Below are 17,807 nucleotides of genomic sequence, written 5' to 3' on the forward strand. Positions count from 1 at the left end.
GGATCACGAGGTCAGGAGATCGAGACCATCCTGGCTAACATGGTGAAACCCCGTATCTACTAAAAAATACAAAAAACTAGCTGGGCGAGGTGGCGGGCGCCTGTAGTCCCAGCTACTCGGGAGGCTGAGGCAGGAGAATGGCGTAAACCTGGGAGGCGGAGCTTGCAGTGAGCTGAGATCCGGCCACTGCACTCCAGCCTGGGCGACAGAGCGAGACTCCGTCTCAAAAAAAAAAAAAAAAAAAACACATATCCTTTGACTCAGTGAGTGTGCTTCCAGGAATTTGTCATACTGATAATACTCTTATGTATATGAAATGCTATATAAAAGCTATATTTGTGGTAGACTTATTTGCAATAGAAGAAGATTGGGGTTGGGCACGGTGTTTCACGTGTGCAATCCCAGCACTTTGGGAGCCTGAGGTGGGTGGATCACCTGAGGTCAGGAGTTCGAGACCAGCCTGACTAACATGGTGAAACCCATCTCTACTAAAAATACAAAAATTACCTGGGTTTGGTGGCAGGCACTTGTAATCCCAGCTACTTGGGAGGCTGAGGCAGGAGAATCACTTGAACCCAGGAGGCGGAGGTTGCAGTGGGCCAAGATCGTGCCATTGCACTCCAGCCTGGGCGACAGAGATTCTGTCTCAAAAAAGAAAAAGATTGGAAACCGCCTTATCCATTAGCAGGGAAATATGTAAATAAATGTTAGTACTTTTATCTCAAGTGGAATTACATATAGCCCCTAGATAATGAGGCAGTATATATGTGTGTGTGTATATATATATATGCTATGTAGCATGCTTATATATGTGTGTATAGGCAGTATATGTGTGTGTGTGTATATATATGCACACACACACGTATATACACATTTATATGAAAAAAATCTCCAAATCATATTGTTGGATGACAAAGCAAAGAGTAGTGTGTGTGTGTAAATAGAAACACGTATTGCTATGTGCTTATATAAGATATCCTAATTTTTTTTTTTTGTGGAGGGGTGGTGGGACAAGGTCTTGCTGTGTCACCTAGGCTGGAGCGCAGTGGTTTGATCTCGGCTTACTGCAACCTCTGACTCCCAGGTTCAAGTGATTCTCCTGCCTCATCCTCCCAAGTAGTTGGGATTACAGGCACGCACCACCACACCTGGCTAATTTTTGTATTTTTTGGTAGAGACGGGGTTTCCCTGTTTTGGCCAGGCTGGTCTCAAATTCCTGGCCTCAAGTGATCCGCCTGCCTCGCCTTCCCAAAGTGCTGGGATTACAGGCGTAAGCCACCACGCCCAGCCAATCCTAAAGATATCTTTAGGAAGGATACATGAAGAATAAAAGGTGGGAGGCATGTGAATATATTATCTATTAAAAAAAAAAAGTCATTTGTTATTTTTTAAAATTTTGGACAAGCTCTTAATGATTATACATTATATCTATTTGGTCATATTCCCCAAATGCATGTAGATAAAGCAAATCCTTTATGTGCCCAGTATTAATATTGTCTGTGAGGTATCACAGTTCACATTAAACCCTGATCCTAGGTTTCAGATAAAGTCCTCATTTATTAGACTGTTGAAAGTTTAAACAGTGAAAGTTGGGATTAAATTTAGTAGAAATTTTTAGAGCCATTCTTATTGTTCAGTATTTTGGAATGGAAGTTGATGTTTGTATTTGTATTTATGTATTGAGAATCTGGGTTTTTCTTTTTAGTCACTGACTTTCTCAGACATTTATTGAGGTATTACTGTTGACCAGGCACTGTGCTTCTATGAATTTGAAGACTTACAGTATGGGCTAATGGAGCTAGTTCGTGCACTGAAAGGTACCTAATCCTGCAAGGCAAAAATAGAAATACACAGATAGCCTCCAGACTTCTTTTTAGGGTTAGTTTCAACTACTTTCTTGCCACATTATTTTTTAAATCACAAATGTTAATACGTTATCAATTGATTAATTTTAGTTTTATCAAAATTGTGCTTACCTTCTGATAATATTGCTTATATAAGTTCAAAATTGCCTAAAGATTGGGTAGGATTGGATAGCAAGAGAGTGAAAGAGGCATGAATGCAAATAATACTTAAGATTGCAGAATCACCCTTTAACTAGAGTTAACTGGCACCATTGTGGGAATGCCTATTACCAACCTACTTATATTCCCTTAAGTAGTCATTGCTGTCTGACTCTGGCAATGAAAAAAAAAAAAGATCATGTCTCAGTGCACCTGTTTTCAGACTTGAGTGTGCATCCTCTGGAGCACTGATAAAACACATCACTATATCTCACCCCAATGACTTTCGATTCAGTCAGTGTGGGCAAGGACCCCATAATTTGCATTTCCAACAAGTGCCTGGGGGATACTGAAAATACTGGTCCAAGACCACACTTTAAGAAAGCCTGTTTTAGTGATTACGGAGACTAACTACAAAGTGAAAGTGTTCTTAGTACTCAGAATAAACTGCAAAAGGCAGGGACCATTTGAAAATATAAGATGGAGTTTAAATCCTGTATTTAATTGTAACCCAGCAAATTTCTGAGGGGTAATTCCAACTCCCAACTGCTTTTGTACTTGATGTCTCAGAAATTAGTTTTATCATCATAGACTCATAGGCTTCTAGTGAGGGTGGGGGAATCTAGGCTCCACAGAATAATCAAAGAAGTCCAAAAAGACAATCTTGATTTCAACCCAACATCCCAGCATCAGCCAAATGTTCTCAGAACACATTCAATTTATACAGGTTTCTTATGCAACCATTTTTTTCCCCCTTATGAAAATGTTCAGAGTAACTTCAGGTTACAACTTTGGCACAAAATTGCCAAAATTTCAGGTTGAAAGCATAACAACTTAATTTTTTTCTCTAGATGTCATAAAATTATCAGTGAATAGAAAGGAAAAGATTTCATTTATTTGAACATTTATAAAACATTAGACAAGATTTTGTCTTTACTAACTACTTTCTGGTTCGAGAGGATGTGAAAAACAAAGCTGGCTAGATTTGCTTTCTGGTTTTTTTTTTTTTTTTTTTTAATTGAGGATTAAAAGAACAGCTTATCCTCAATCTCTTCAGTTAAGCTACTTCTTGACATTGCTGTGGAAGGAATGTATTTACATATTGTTTGAATATACAACTTAAAGAATGGTATCATAGCTAGAACCTTAGCTTGATTGGTGGTGTTTCTGTATATATCTGCCAGGTCTGCTGAGCTCAAGGAACACTCTGGAGATGCTTAGAAGAAAGTATTCATTGACTAGATGGGAACTGTTTCAACTGCTTATTACAGGGTAATTGAAGTTTTAAAGCCACAAACTACAATGAGAAATACCTTTACACTGTGGCCCAATACTCACTCATATGCACATACATATATTCATGAGTGCACATCTACATACAAACATATGACTATGTATATACATGTACGTATATACATATGACTGAAACTGAAGTTTCATGAAGCAATACTTATCCATACTGTGTGCAGTTAACTCTGATTATTTTCTACTCTATTCAGTTAATTTTTTAGAAATGCTGGTCAGTACCTACATTATTGATTCTGTAACCCACTAATTAGTTGCACCTTACATTCTGAAAAACACTGCTTTGGGCAAATGAAAGAGGAGGTTAGAGCATTTACAATACATGTATGAAAGGCCTGGGGACAGAGTTTCCATTGTAGAGGTTTGTTTTGTTTGGCATTTTTTTGGGAGGTGGGGTGGGGGGGTCGGGGGCGGAGTCTCACTCTGTTGCCCTGGCTGGCTTGCAGTTGTGCAATCTTGGCTCACTGGAACCTCTGCCTCCCAGAGTCAGGCAATTGCCTCAGCCTCCCGAGTCGCTGGGATAACAGGCGCCCACTACCACTCCCAGCTAATTTGTTGTATTTTTAGTAGAGACTGGATTTTGCCATGTTGGCCAGGCTGGTCTTGAACTCCTAGCCTCAGGTGATCCACCTGCCTTTGCCTCCCAAAGTGCTGGGATTACAGGTGAGAACCACCGCGCCCGGCCTTGTTTGGCATTTCTAACAGGTACCCAAATGATTTTGATATTGCTGGTTCAGGATCATATTTTGAAGAACCGCAATTTTAGTGATTATGGAGACTAAATGCAAAAGGAAAGTGTTCTTTTGTTGTTCCTGGTTGAATGGCTTCCTATAGGATGTACCCTCCTCTTCACACACCAGGAGGCTGTCATTTCACACAGGTGTGAGTGATGGTTACATGCTAATGCCAGCCATCACAATTACCTTTTCTAAACATAAGTCTCCAAGTAGAAATGTTTCTATCTTACCTGATCTCAAGGCGCAAACCAGGTAGAAATGTTTTTGTCTTACCTGATTTCAGATACAAACAAAATTTAAAGTCCTAAAGATCAGAAGAGAAATTACCCAGAAGGAAATTCATGGTTTTAAGTGTATCCTCTTCATTAAGTTTCTCTAAATAATTTGCTGTTTTCACAAGAAAACAGAAATGCTATGTCTCTGAGAAAACACTCACTGATGAGGTTAACAGAGTAACCTGTATTAACAAGAAAATGCAATTGTTATACATTAGGTAACTGTTTTTATGATTAAAATTTAACTATCTAGTTAAAACTTTTGTTGCCTAGTAACTTCATCATTTTAAGTCATTTTGAGTAATGCTTATTGATCATATTTAAATTTTCCAGTTAGAAAGTCAATTGTTTGTTAACAGTAAATCATTTAGCAAATTTTGGATTATAAACCACTCACTCCTCAGAAGATAATTTCATTACAACAATTTGAAATATTTCTACTTTATTTATATTCATGTTATATTTGTATATGATGGCAATGATGTTGAATTTAAGCATGATAAATCTTGGATTTCAACTTCATAATTAATACCCAAGAAAGTCTACATATCTCAAGAAAATCTATCAATCCCACATAGCCTCAGGTTTCTAATCTGTTAAAAAGGAGATAATATTCCTTACCTTTCCTATTTTACAAAGTTGTTGTGAAGATAAAATGAGAATTAATATAGAAAGCCTTTATAATTCATAAAGCATTGTACTATTCCATTTTCAAATCACTTTAACAGTTCTAGAAAAGAAAGTTTCTACCATGAAACCAATTTTAATTACAGTGATAGTTGAATATATCAATCTTGACCTTTAATCTTTTAACAAAAGATTAAAAAGCCATTTCAGAGTCGAGAGAACATGCCTTGACCTATAAAGACAATAAATAAGATGATATAATTGTTCTTTTTCTTCCTGCCTTATTAGCATATAATGGAATGACAGGTTAATATTTACATTAAGAGAGAGTTCTAATTGTCCGTATATGTGATACTCTGTTTGGGACATTGCATAGATGTGTATGTAACCAACATGTCCAGGGGAGCCTCTTTTGGTTCCGTGTAAATCATAGAAAAGACTCAACACCTCTTCCCATTTTGCTACATTTCAAACTGAGGTTTACCTTTTTGGCATTATCAACTGCCCCTAAATGATCCCTGTGCTCCAGCCAGTCTTGATTACTTGTAGTAGAAGTATCTGCAAGTGGCATCGGTTTTACTGAAGATTTTGTAGGGGAAAGCACTGTTTAGCATCACACCCTCTAAAAGATGGTCACACAAAGCCTCTTTGTACAACCTTGTTCTCCCCACTCTGTGCTTTTATTCTGCCAGTGATCCTCCACCTTCAGTCTTTCCAGGTCTGGGATCATTCTGTCTCCTCTAAATCTCTCAAAATCTCTCAATGTTTCAGTGAACACTTAAACCTAAGAGCAACTCTACAAAACAAAGGGCCATCCTATGAGAAGGATTCTCCTTCTTTAGAAGGCAATGAGGACTTATAATAGGGAAAATGTGTTCCCTTATAATAGAAAAAATGTGTTCCCTTATAATAGGGAAAATGTGTTTTTTCTTTTCTATTACATTTTTCTTTTTCACAATATGTATTGCCTTTGAAAAAAATATAATATTGATGCCTTCTTTGAGCATGGGAAGAGAACACAAGCACAACGTTTATTGGACATCACTTGACCCTCTCCTCCCCACCCCCATCCTCTTTTCCCCCTGGCTTAGGTTAAGACTTTTCTCCAAAATCTCTTTTTTGATGCTAATTTTTGGACAGATGTGGCATAAGCCTCAGGGTGGCTCTTGAATACTTGGAGACTGTCTGCCTGTCCCTCATTCCAACAAGGCACCATTAGCATCTTGGTGATTGGGGTTGTTTTCAGCCTGAGTTTTAGGCCACGAATTTATTGCACTGTCTCTGTCCCCAGGAGATAATAGGTGCCCTGTACCCTACAGGTTCTTCCTAGAAGGGTTGCTGTATCTTTGTTGGAGCTCCACTAAACTTGATATTTTTTCTCCCTGGTGTGAAATATGACATCTCCCTTGCCCTTTCTGAATTTCTAATCCTAATTCCTGAGAAATAATGGAAGTTTCCTTCACTGCTGGTCTGTCACAAAATACCCATGCTTGACGTCCTCAAAAGAAATAATGTTCTCTGCCGTACGGTATCTACGCATTTTTGTTTTCTTGAATCTACCCGACAAGAACAAAGGCCAGGTGAGTGCTTGTGTGGTCAGATTTTTATCACGTTTGTGACCATGCCACTTTCTATACTGGAAGCAAATTAATTGCTATATTCTCTAGCTCTCCAGGCTTAGTGTGGAGATCATTTTGCTCAAATGAAGGCGATTCCTGGGATTGTGTCTTTCAAGGATTCAAAGTTTGGTTAGGGGAGCTTACTCACAAATATATTTACTGTAACTCTCCAGTTCCTGTCTGGTGCTCCAGATATTTTCTCATAGCAACCCATACACCTTCCTCTCTTTCTTCACTCACTTGAACTCATTCACAGCAAAAGTCATGACATGGGGGTGGGTCGTCTCTATACCCTCTGATGAAATCTAATTTACTCTGAATAGGCTTCATTGTAAATCACTCTCTCAGCAAGTTGATCCAACCAGGTTTGAGTTTTCTATTTATGTTCCATAGCACTTTGTCATATGACACATTGCAAAGAGATCTTTTCATCTTCCTGGTAGTATGTGATCAGAAATCTGACATGTAAATTGGCATGTAATGTGGAAGTTCTTCACACTGCCTGAACTTTTGACTCTTCAACCTTTGCCAGCCTTTGAGACCACATATAATTCCTAAGGCTGGGAAACTTTTCATCGTCCTTTATCACTTTTCTGCCCCAGAGATCAGTCACTCTGACATTTCAGTAGTCTGTCTAAAGGCAGTGCTGAAACCTCTTCTTCATCTTCTGAAAATATGTCTGGCTTCCAGTAGCACTGAATGGAGGGTTCCCATCTTTAGCTGAGAACCAACAATGACTCACCCCACCATTTGATCTTACAGGGGTTGCCATAGCCTCTTATCTGATTGTGAGGCAATAGTCGAGGACCCTCATGAACCAGTCTTAATTCCCAAGCGCTATGTATCCTAACATTAGATAATCATAGGGAGGAGGTGTACACTATTAGTGACTCAGTCCCAGGGTCATTTAATAGATTACATATAGATAGTGTGTCTCAGTTCAGAGAATTGGTTTTTCAAATATCCATAGTCTAAAGGTTTATAAGTTTAAAGAAAAAAAATGGAGAATGTTTACCATCCCATTTTAATGGAAAAAATGAACTTTTAATATTAAAAAAAAAATTGATTCTGTACCATTAAGTAAAAAAAGGCAGAAGAACATTTTAAAATTGAAAGAATCTAAGAGGAAAAGAGAGGAAGGTGCAATGCTCAAGAGAGATATCTCTGAGGCTTTGAATTAGTCTAACTTAGGTTGTCACAAGGCCTCTTGTTAATGTGATTACAGTACTTTGCACTACAGTTGAAATTTCAATAACGAAATGATCTGTATTCTTAGAATAAAGACTATGCAGCAGAGAAATGAGCAGGAAAAACATTTTATAATCTATTCATGTCAATGTGTTTGATATGTGTATTTGAAATGTTCTAATCACATAGTGATGAAATAAAGGCCATTGTGTTCATTTCGAGTAAAAATACGGCACTATCAAGCCTTCTCCCTTAGACTCCCACTTTTAGAGCTATAATTTGAAAATATTTGTATTCATCCCTTTCATTCTCACTGCAGTGTTATCACCAGTTTCTCACCTCAATCCTGGACTATTATCATAGCTTCCAAGTTGGTTTTCCTGTCTAGATTCTCTCCTATCCTACATTATATCCCAAATTATTAATAATATATGAAGTAATGTCAGATTAACTCCCTTTCTCAAGACTTTTTAACAATGCTTACATCCTGTATAATTGAACACTCCTAGTCATGAAATTGCAGTCTGTACATATTTACCTATCCTTAAAGGAACGTTACCATTCAGCCAATTGTATTAGTTCATTTTCACGCTGCTGAAAAAGACATACACGAGACTGGGCAATTTACAAAGGAAAGAGGTTTAATGTATAACTCACAGTTCAACATGGCTGGGGAAGCCTCACAATCAGAAGGCGAGGAGGAGCAAGTCACATCTTATGTGGATGGTGGCAGGCAAAAAGAGATCTCGTGCAGAGAAACTCCCATTTTTAAAACCATGAGATCTCGTGAGATCCATTCATTATCAGGAGAACAGCACGGGAAAGACCCACCCCCATGATACAGTCATCTCCCACTGGGTCCCTCCCACAACACATGGGAATTACGGGAACTACAAGATTAGATTTGTGGAGGGACAGAGAGCCAAATCATATCACCAATCTTACCCTTCCTTGAACCTACATTATGCAATCTTATCTTGTTTGCTTTGCCTAAAATGTTCACTAACCTGCCCCTATCAGAATGCCTGGTATTATTTGTCAATTTTCTACTAAAGAACCACCTAACCCATGCTCTGTCAAACTGTAACAGCAAGAAGTAATATCCCTTCCTTCCAGTAGTATTCAGTTATTTAATTCATTCAGTTTGCCTTTAATCACTTACATATTTTTGAAACTCTGCTAGTTTAACAAATTTCCCACTATCAGCAGCACACACCATAGTTATACTGGCAGAGGAATAGTTGGTTGATTTTATTCTTATACTTTAAAAAAAGTTTGAATTTGAATCACTTTTAAATTCTAGCTACCTGGTAACGTAATCATTTTCATTGCATGAAGCTATGGGGATATAATATCTTTGTTGAGGTTAGGAGCATTTCCTCAGATGATATATGAGAATATCACATTGAACATTTGGGCCAGTAATCTTCTGGATCAATGAGCCTACTTTTAAGCAAATTTTCCATCGGTGTTAACTGATCATCATTTCCTATCTTAAGTATGACAGTCATGAGTATTATGGTAAAATATCATTTAGTGTTACGTATATTTCTATTTAGCAGAATTTATAAATTTTTCCTAAGGAATGAACTTAACTTTTTAAGTCATCCACAATAAACTGGAAGCATGTGATCTCACCAGTCCACTTTGGGATTAGTATTTTGGGTGTCAGATGCTGATGTGTGCCATCTTTTTCTTGAGATTGGTAAACTCTCAGAAGACTGAACAAATATTTACTTAAATATCTAATCTACAATAATGGAAAATTTAACAAATCGATTTAATCTTTGAAGAGACTGGTAGAAACTTATCCTAATTCACTAACATTTTATCTAGCATCTAGCTAATTTGCACACTCTATCCAACTCCTCCCCATATGCATAAAACTACCCCCTTGAAACTATGATAAACCTAAATCATGGGCGAATTCATAGGAGTGACATTAGTAATCCATTTGGAATCATGCAGCTAGTTAATCCTTCATATCTTTGTAATTTCAAAGTTCCAACTCATTACTCTTCTTCCCCATTTCTGCATTATTCCTCTTGCCTCTTCCTCACCCTCACTTTCCCGCCATTGTCATAATATATTCCTGTGAGTGATAGTCTCTTCACTTATTATTGTCCTAGAAGCTTCTATTCAATCCACAAGCATTTATTGGGCACACTTTCCTCTTACCTATTTTAACTTTACTACTAACATGGCCCATTATACCTAGCAAAACCCATCTCCTGGCTTTATCTGAAAATTAGCGTTTTTCATACATCCCTACACTTTCCTGAAAACCTTAATGACACCGCTTTTTCCCTAATTCCTACATACATTATCTACTTCCAACCTATTTTTTTCAGCCTCACTCATACCGCTCCCATATATATATGAAATGTATATTTATAGCTCATGCCCTACAAACTAGGTTTTTTGCCATTTCCCAATTATGGACACACTCTGTGCTTTTTTGACTCCTGGCTCTATTAAGTCAATTCTTCCTAGATTTCCCTTTTACCCCCTGAATACTTCCATCTTTTAATACATGGGTTTTGAATTCAGAGAGTCAATAAACTAAGAAAATAAATGTGAATTTTGTAGGTGTTCTTACATACATTTTTTCCAAGTAGAGAATTCAGTTTTCATTACATCCTCAAAAGGGTTAAAGACTCCTCAAAAGTTAAAGACTACTACTCTTATTTTCTTCCACCTTTCTGAACTATACTTGTATTTTTGTTACAAACATTCTTGTTGGGTGTATTAGTCCGTTCTCATGCTGCTGATAAAGACGTATCTAAGACTGGGTAATTTATAAAGAAAGAGAGGTTTAATGGACTCACAGTTCCATGTGTCTGGGGAGACCTCACAGTCATGGCAGAAGGCAAAAGGCACATCTTACATGGCAGCAGGCAAGACAGAATGAGAGCCAAGCAAAAGGGGAAACCCTTTATAAAGCCATCAGATCTCATGAGACTTACTACCACAAGAACAGTGTTGGGGAAACCACCCCCATGATTCAGTTACCTCCCTCTGGCTCCCTCCCGCAACGTGTTAGAATTATGGGAGCTACAATTCAAGATGAGATTTGGATGGGGACACAGACAAACCATAAAATCGGGGTAATTATGCATTTATTAATATATATGACTATATACCCTATCTCTCTTACTGGATTGTAATGTCTATTGGATTATGAAAAATTTTTGTAATCATGATCTTTTGCACATAACTTTATATATGACAGTCACACAGTTACTATGTACTTAAAAAAAAAAATGTTCTTTAAAAAATGTAATCAGGGCTGTGATCCTTTCATGAGATTGGAATTCCCTTCAATATATTTTTTAAATGAATATAATAAATGTTAATTTTTTGTATGCTTCTCAGAAGTTCTTATCAGTGAGGTGGTAACTAAATGGCCTGGTTATCCCATTGGACTAATTAATAAGCCTTAAAGAATTCATGAGTATTTGGGAGCCAGTGGGTTTCCAAGTAGGCTCTAACATGCATGCTAAGACTGGTGTCTTCCTTGTAGAAGAGCTCAGTCTTTATTTCTTGGTTGTCCTATCATTCCATGTTTCTGCCTTTCCATTTCTCGGGCTCCACAAATTCAGCACAGGCCTAAATCAGTTAGGCAGAAGATTCCTAAAGCCAAAAGAAATACCCCTTTTGTTACCTATATTACAAAGTGACACAAAGAAGAACCAAAATTCTGAAGATCCAAAGCATTCTGGAATGTCAGTGTATCCATTCCTGGGGAATCCAGTTTCACCCACATATTTCCTTGCTCCTCTCCAAAGCTCTTAAAAACCTGGCCAGAAATGAGAAGGCCGTTTCCTAAAAGCCTGGACTTCTAAGGAATCATTTGGAAATCTAGGACCACCATAAAATAACAGCTTCAATGACAGAAGCAGATCTCTGATTTTTTTTTTTCCCCAGAAAAAGAAGTGCTGGTTTATCCAACTGAAAAGTGCTTATTAGCAAACTGAGAGCATGGACTTCTTTAGTGTTGCTCAGCAATTATATATCTGGTAATTTGCCTTTCATTTAAAATTATAATATCAAAAGTTACAGATCATTTTATTTTTATTTGCTAGACTGAAATCTTACCTCAAATTCTCCACACTCAAACTTTAAAGAAAATATAGGTATAATGGCAAATTAGAGTTTTGAACAAATTCTTCCTATAAGTGAATTATAGTCACATGAATCCTTTGACTTGTTTTCTGCTCTGTTTTCTCTTTGAAAACAAAGCACTTATTGATCATGTTTTAAGATATGTTATACCAAAGTCCTTTATAGTTTCACAGTTTAATGTTTTGGTAAAATGTTTGTTTATTCATTACATTTACATTACTCTTTCTGTAATATATCTGTTTTCATTTGTGCAATATCACTATTTTCAAGTATAGTGATAAACTGCATTAACATCCATTCTGGCAGAGAATGTTTTAGAAGCCAGTTTACTTAATTTTGTTGTCTAAAAAAAGTTAGCAGTAGGATAAATTGTATTATGTCTTCCTATGAATTAATTTAATATCTATTTTAAGAATTTTTTAATGATTTCTTAACCTAACATACGCTTTTCAGTATTACATTTTATTAACTCCAGGGAAGAATTAGCAATGTGGGAAAATAATGTAAAATAAAATTAAAGCTATTAATTCCTAAGTTGTTTAGAAGAAAATTAGATTTAATGTTGATATAATTGATACTGAATATTCTGTGTATAAAGTGTTTTACCATAAAGAAATTGGAAACTTGGTAGAAAATTAAGACTTTGCAATGGATATTACTGCATTATTTTTCTTTGCGGGGGGCAGTATGTTAAAATTTCAAATCTTTATCAATTTCCATGGCCAAAGTATAAGACAGTTGACTATGTTTTAAAGCTCTAAATATTTTTATAACTGCTTATACTGAATTGTTGACGTAATCAGACTGTTAAAAATAATGAAATCAATTTTCTCTCTTAAATTACACGGTGTGATTTTTTTTCTTTTGAGTTTAGCTAATATTGTTAGTATAGCTCAGTGTCCAAATACAGGGTGTTCAGTACCTGTTTTTAATAGAACTTGCAATACTACCAGGAGTTGAAAGATAGATAACTTTAAATATGAGGTTATTAAGAGTATATCACATTTACCAGTAACAGCTGGTATTTAATAATTTCTCATGGTATGCTGAGATTTCATGGAATAGAGCTGTTTCTGTGGTTGTCCCTGGTCTCTTTGTTGGCTCTGAATTATTTTCTCTTCTACATTCCATTTCTGCTGTCATTTCTAATATTTCTGCCTTACCACCATATCCTAAAAATAACGTAGGGACCATCATTACCTCTTCATATTTGGTCGTACTAATCACCTCCTACTTCCATATTTTAATACGGGATTAATGGAGGAATGTATAGATTTAGTAACTTTTGGACGTTAATGAAAGAATCTTGTTCATTTGCATTAAAATATTAATGCATTTTTAAACTCAAAATCTGCAGTATGATTTCCTTTCATGAGAGAATAGCACTAATATTAAATAGTCTTTAGGTGGGAGACTATTTAGAAAGAGAATGGTTACTATCCCACATCCTGAACTATGTAAGTCAAGAATGTTTATTCATAAGGAGAAAAATCCACAGGGGTTCCTGCTCCTCAGGTCTCCATTCTGATAATTATGGAATGTTCAAAAAAGGTTTACTTTGTGAATGGGCTTATTATTAGTGTGCATATTTTTATTTTATTCTCTGGAGGGTGGGGAAGAAGCGGGGGAAAACACATTAAGTGATAGCTGTTCATTAACAACCATTGAGGAAGAAGTTGAACTTTAAAGAATCTATCAGAAATTCTCTGGTCAGCCTTTTATTACTATCTTGTCTTGAGCCCTTTTTTTAATGACATCTATTATCAGATTGAAATGGCGATTGAGACGCTGCAAAAGTCTGACGGTCTGTCCACTCACAGAAGCTCTCTTCTCAACAGCCATGTAAGTTGCCTCTTCTTCATGTACACTAATCTCTTGCTTGTTCTGCATGTGTTGCTTGCCTCTAAATGCTTGTTTTATTTATTTACTTATTTATTTTGCTTCTTAACCTTCCTTTCTCAGCCCCTTATGATCTCTGTGTCATTTAATGGCTATTTTGTACAGTGAAATATCCAAAAAATAAGAGTCTCCAGTATAATGCCTTATTAGGTTTCTGTACTCTTTGGGTACAGATACAGTATTTTCAAGTTAGTAACAAGTTGCTGTGTATTTATAAAAAGTAATGATAGTGATTTTCAATATTTAAAATGTTCTGGTTTGTTATTTATTTACTATGAAGCAAATACTTGTAATCTGCATCCCTGTCAAACAGACATGTCTACTTGCGTGACCGGTAATATTCTTTAAGTAGAAAAAAGATTATTAATGTCAAATCCAATGATAAACTGTTGGAAAATTATTTGTTTGCCAGTTAGACTATGTAAAGTGGGCAGTAGATAGCCCCATAGTTGAACTCAGGTCCTAAGACCTAAAGAGAAGTGAAAGTGAACCAAAAGAAAAAGGGAGACTGTCTACAAGCCATAAATTGCTAATAATTGAGATAAAACAGAATTACCATTTCCTGAAGCTGTTCCCTGTTATCAGATGCAGATATCACTATGACACTGGTAAGTGTAAGAAAGGTGATGATAGTTTTGTGAAATTATAAACATTTTTATCAACTGTTCACATTTGGGAAACCCATGAAAATGCTGAATAAAAATTTGTTTTGTTAAGATGATTTCTGAATATATGGAAAAAAGTAAATAGACCCATGATTTAAATTCGTTTTAGATAGATTTTCTGCTAACTTAACACTAGTGACATTTTAGTAAGAATTAGAATTTCTCCCCCAACTGACAATTTGTTCTTAAATTTAGGGATAAAGTATTATGACTTCTTATTTCTTTTTCATATTCTATAACTGAAAAGCTCGAAATTAGATCACCCAAATGAAACGATTTTTTTTTTTTTAGTGAACCTAAAAACTTACTCATAGAAAATGTTTAACTGTGCTTTTTTTAAATACCTTGATTTTTTGAAACATTTTTAATTTTTAAATCTTAAAATAGCACTAAATACCTCTTATGTTCTTACAACATTTGGTTTTTTTAGAATGGGTATTTTGTCTTGTTTCATTTTTTCAAAAGGAAAGTATCATGGAAAACAAAACTCAGGTTAGCCAACTTGAGAATGCCTATAATTTTGGTGAAAAATCATACCATATAAACTTAAAGATAATAGCATATATTCCTGGCCCTTCCTTTTGAAACAGTTTAAGAAATATAAGTTTTTTTTCGTTTCTGAAAAATTGGTATTTAGTATGTCACTCTTTTATATTTCATAAGTATATTCCTGCTATGTTGGTATATATCTGTGATTGTATTAAAGGCTGATTACCTGTATACTACTAGGCTGTGTGTGTTGGGGGGGTGATGACCAACTTGTATTTATGCTTTGAAAATGGCAAGTGAAATTGTTTTTCCTTTTAGTCAGAAATGTGCAAGGACATAAGAAAAAAAAAAACCTGAAGTTTCCAGTTACCTGTTTCAGCTTTCAGACTTCCAAGTTGTGCTTTCATATTCAACTTAGAGTTCATTTTTACTTGACATGTATAATTTAGTAAAATATGTTATGTTTAATTTTAAATTTAACTTCAGTTATTCATCTTAATATTTTATGAACAATAATGGAAGTATAAGAACATCTTTTTTATACATTTTAAGATGTATTTGTTGATTTGTTTGAAGCTTTTCAACTGTGTTAGAGATTTTAAAATTATTTTTCTCTATAGAATTCATGAATGTTTAAGATTAATAAATGTGTGAATTAAGCTGCATAAACAATGACAAATGTTTATTACTACTCCATGGCTTCATTTTTTTATTACATAATATGTCTGATCTTCCATACTGTTAACAACTGCCAGAGACACTTCAATATGTGGAAAGAGTGGGAGCAAATGTTGATAGTGCAGTGATAATCTTTCTCCAGCTATCCTGATTCATTGTTATTACACCTCTGAGGCACAGTGAAGTTCATTCAAAATTGTATTTATAGTCAAATATTTAGAAATACAAATGATTCTACGGATGGTTTATAAACAGTGGAGAAAGGATCAGTGCTTCTGCTGACTAATCAGTGAGATTAGTTTCTTCCTAAACGCAGAAAAAGATCCGGTTGTCTTTTTCCTCCTTGGAAATTTGAGGATGCTTTTAATGTTTCTGAGATCTATCAAAAACAGCTGGAATTTGCTAGTGCATGCATTCTGGTTGATAACTATTTGCTAAAGATATTTTACATTCTGTGAACCTATTTGGTGATTTTATGTCGCGTAGAATTTTTTCAGTGGAGAGATTGGGTTTTTTAAAAAAAAAGTGTTATTAATATTTTAAATGTCAGTAAATTATGCTACCTTTATTTCTCACTACATAGGGCATAATGTAGAATTATTTGAGGTTTGTGGGATTCTGTAAGGTGAACATGAATTTCGCTTTATGATGATTAGTTCCCTGATTTATCACTATCTCCAAATGATCAATTTTATTATGTAAAAAAATTGGGAGAAATTATTGATAATTTGCATCCTGTATTTTTCCTGTTTCTGAAGAGGGGTGTTAATCATGACTTTTGAGGTGAAAAGTCTATTCTCATTCTATTTTGGAATATGGGTAAGCAAAGATATCCTATATTCTCTTTCTATATTTGCTTATTCACAGTAATTTTAAAAACTCTTATTAGGACTAAATAAGATCAGTAATCCCCTCTCAGCAGAATCCAACTTGATTGCTTTGCTTTATACCTTTACACACATTAGAAAATGGGGTGGGGTATTGAATTCTATATCCCATTTTCAACATATTCTTAAGAGAATTAACATGGTGGGAGTTATTTTAGTACCAGCATCTGTAATAGGCAGTTAGCAAATCTTTATTGCAAATGATAGTTCCAAGAAAGTAAGGATTTTTGTATGTTTTGTTCACCAGTGCATCCCTAGTGCCTAGAATGGTACCTAGTACATCGTAGATACTCGCTAAATATTTGCTCAATGAATTAAAAGAAACAATAAAAGGGATCAGGCCTTATGTTACCTTCATTATTTTAGGAATTCTAGGATGCCATTGCCAATCATGTGTACATTTATTTGGAGACTCATATTCATTGTATTGTTTCCTTTGTTTTCAAGTTTGCTTCTAGTAGATGTATACGTGAACATCGTTGGTAAAGGGTGGTCTTGTTCTGGTATTCCATCTGAGTAAAGAATATATGGCCACTCTGTTATTTCTCTACAAGCAGCCTTCAGTTTAAGAGTAAATAACTCTTTTTTTATCTAAACAATCTCATCTTTTAAAAAGTTCTTGCCAAGAGTGACATTATTTGTCTCCTGGTATTTTAGAATGGTACTTTGTATTTGGCTTTACAGAATTCTATTAGTCTGATAATTTTTTATTTAAATATTTTTGTTTCTTATTTTTTTATATATGAAGATGCTGTAGGTAAGTGATGTATAGTCTGCCTAAATCAAATTTGAATATCTAATTCTTTTCATTGCAGACTTAAGATTATTTTATACTTTTTCTTGGTGTTAATTAATACAAATTAGTATTTAATGGTTGTGGTGTGTTCACTTATTTACAAGCTACTTATTTTACATTGTGAATTTGAATTCAGAAATGTTGTTAATTGTCCCCAATAATCGCATAAAATTTAAGGTTGTACATTTCTTTAAAATTCCATTGAAAGTTTATGAAAAGCTCTAGCCATCTATTTTATGTATTTCTCACAATCTGGCAAATAATTACTTCATGTTGTTTGCTGGTTTTAGCTACCAAAATACATTCAGCTCAAAGCAAAACCTTGTTTTTTACTCACTTTTCGTTGACTTTGCTGTATTGTAAATATAAGTTATTACAGAAATAAGGCCTGTCAAAATGCATATCATTAGTAAACTGAAATAAAAATGAATCCTAATGGGTAATAATCCATCTGGGAAAAAATGACAAATGTTACATTTAGATGTTAATTGGGCAGTGCAATATTTGTTTATTT

At 35.2% G+C, this 17,807-nt stretch overlaps 1 protein-coding gene across 1 annotated transcript in view; it reads left to right on the forward strand.

The window, feature by feature from the left end:
• The window catches only part of RFX3 (regulatory factor X3), a gene marked incomplete at its 5' end in the record, with an annotated part of 147,816 nt that overhangs the window by 40,651 nt on the left and 89,358 nt on the right, over nt 1–17,807 (forward strand). Inside the window, one exon of the mRNA XM_017871691.1 lies at nt 13,647–13,721. Coding sequence (XP_017727180.1) covers nt 13,647–13,721 — 75 coding nt within the window. The remainder of the gene's footprint in view (nt 1–13,646; nt 13,722–17,807) is intronic.

This window comes from Rhinopithecus bieti, unplaced genomic scaffold (assembly GCF_001698545.2).
Source record: "Rhinopithecus bieti isolate Rb0 unplaced genomic scaffold, ASM169854v2 scaffold_6906, whole genome shotgun sequence".
Lineage (NCBI taxonomy): Eukaryota > Metazoa > Chordata > Mammalia > Primates > Cercopithecidae > Rhinopithecus > Rhinopithecus bieti.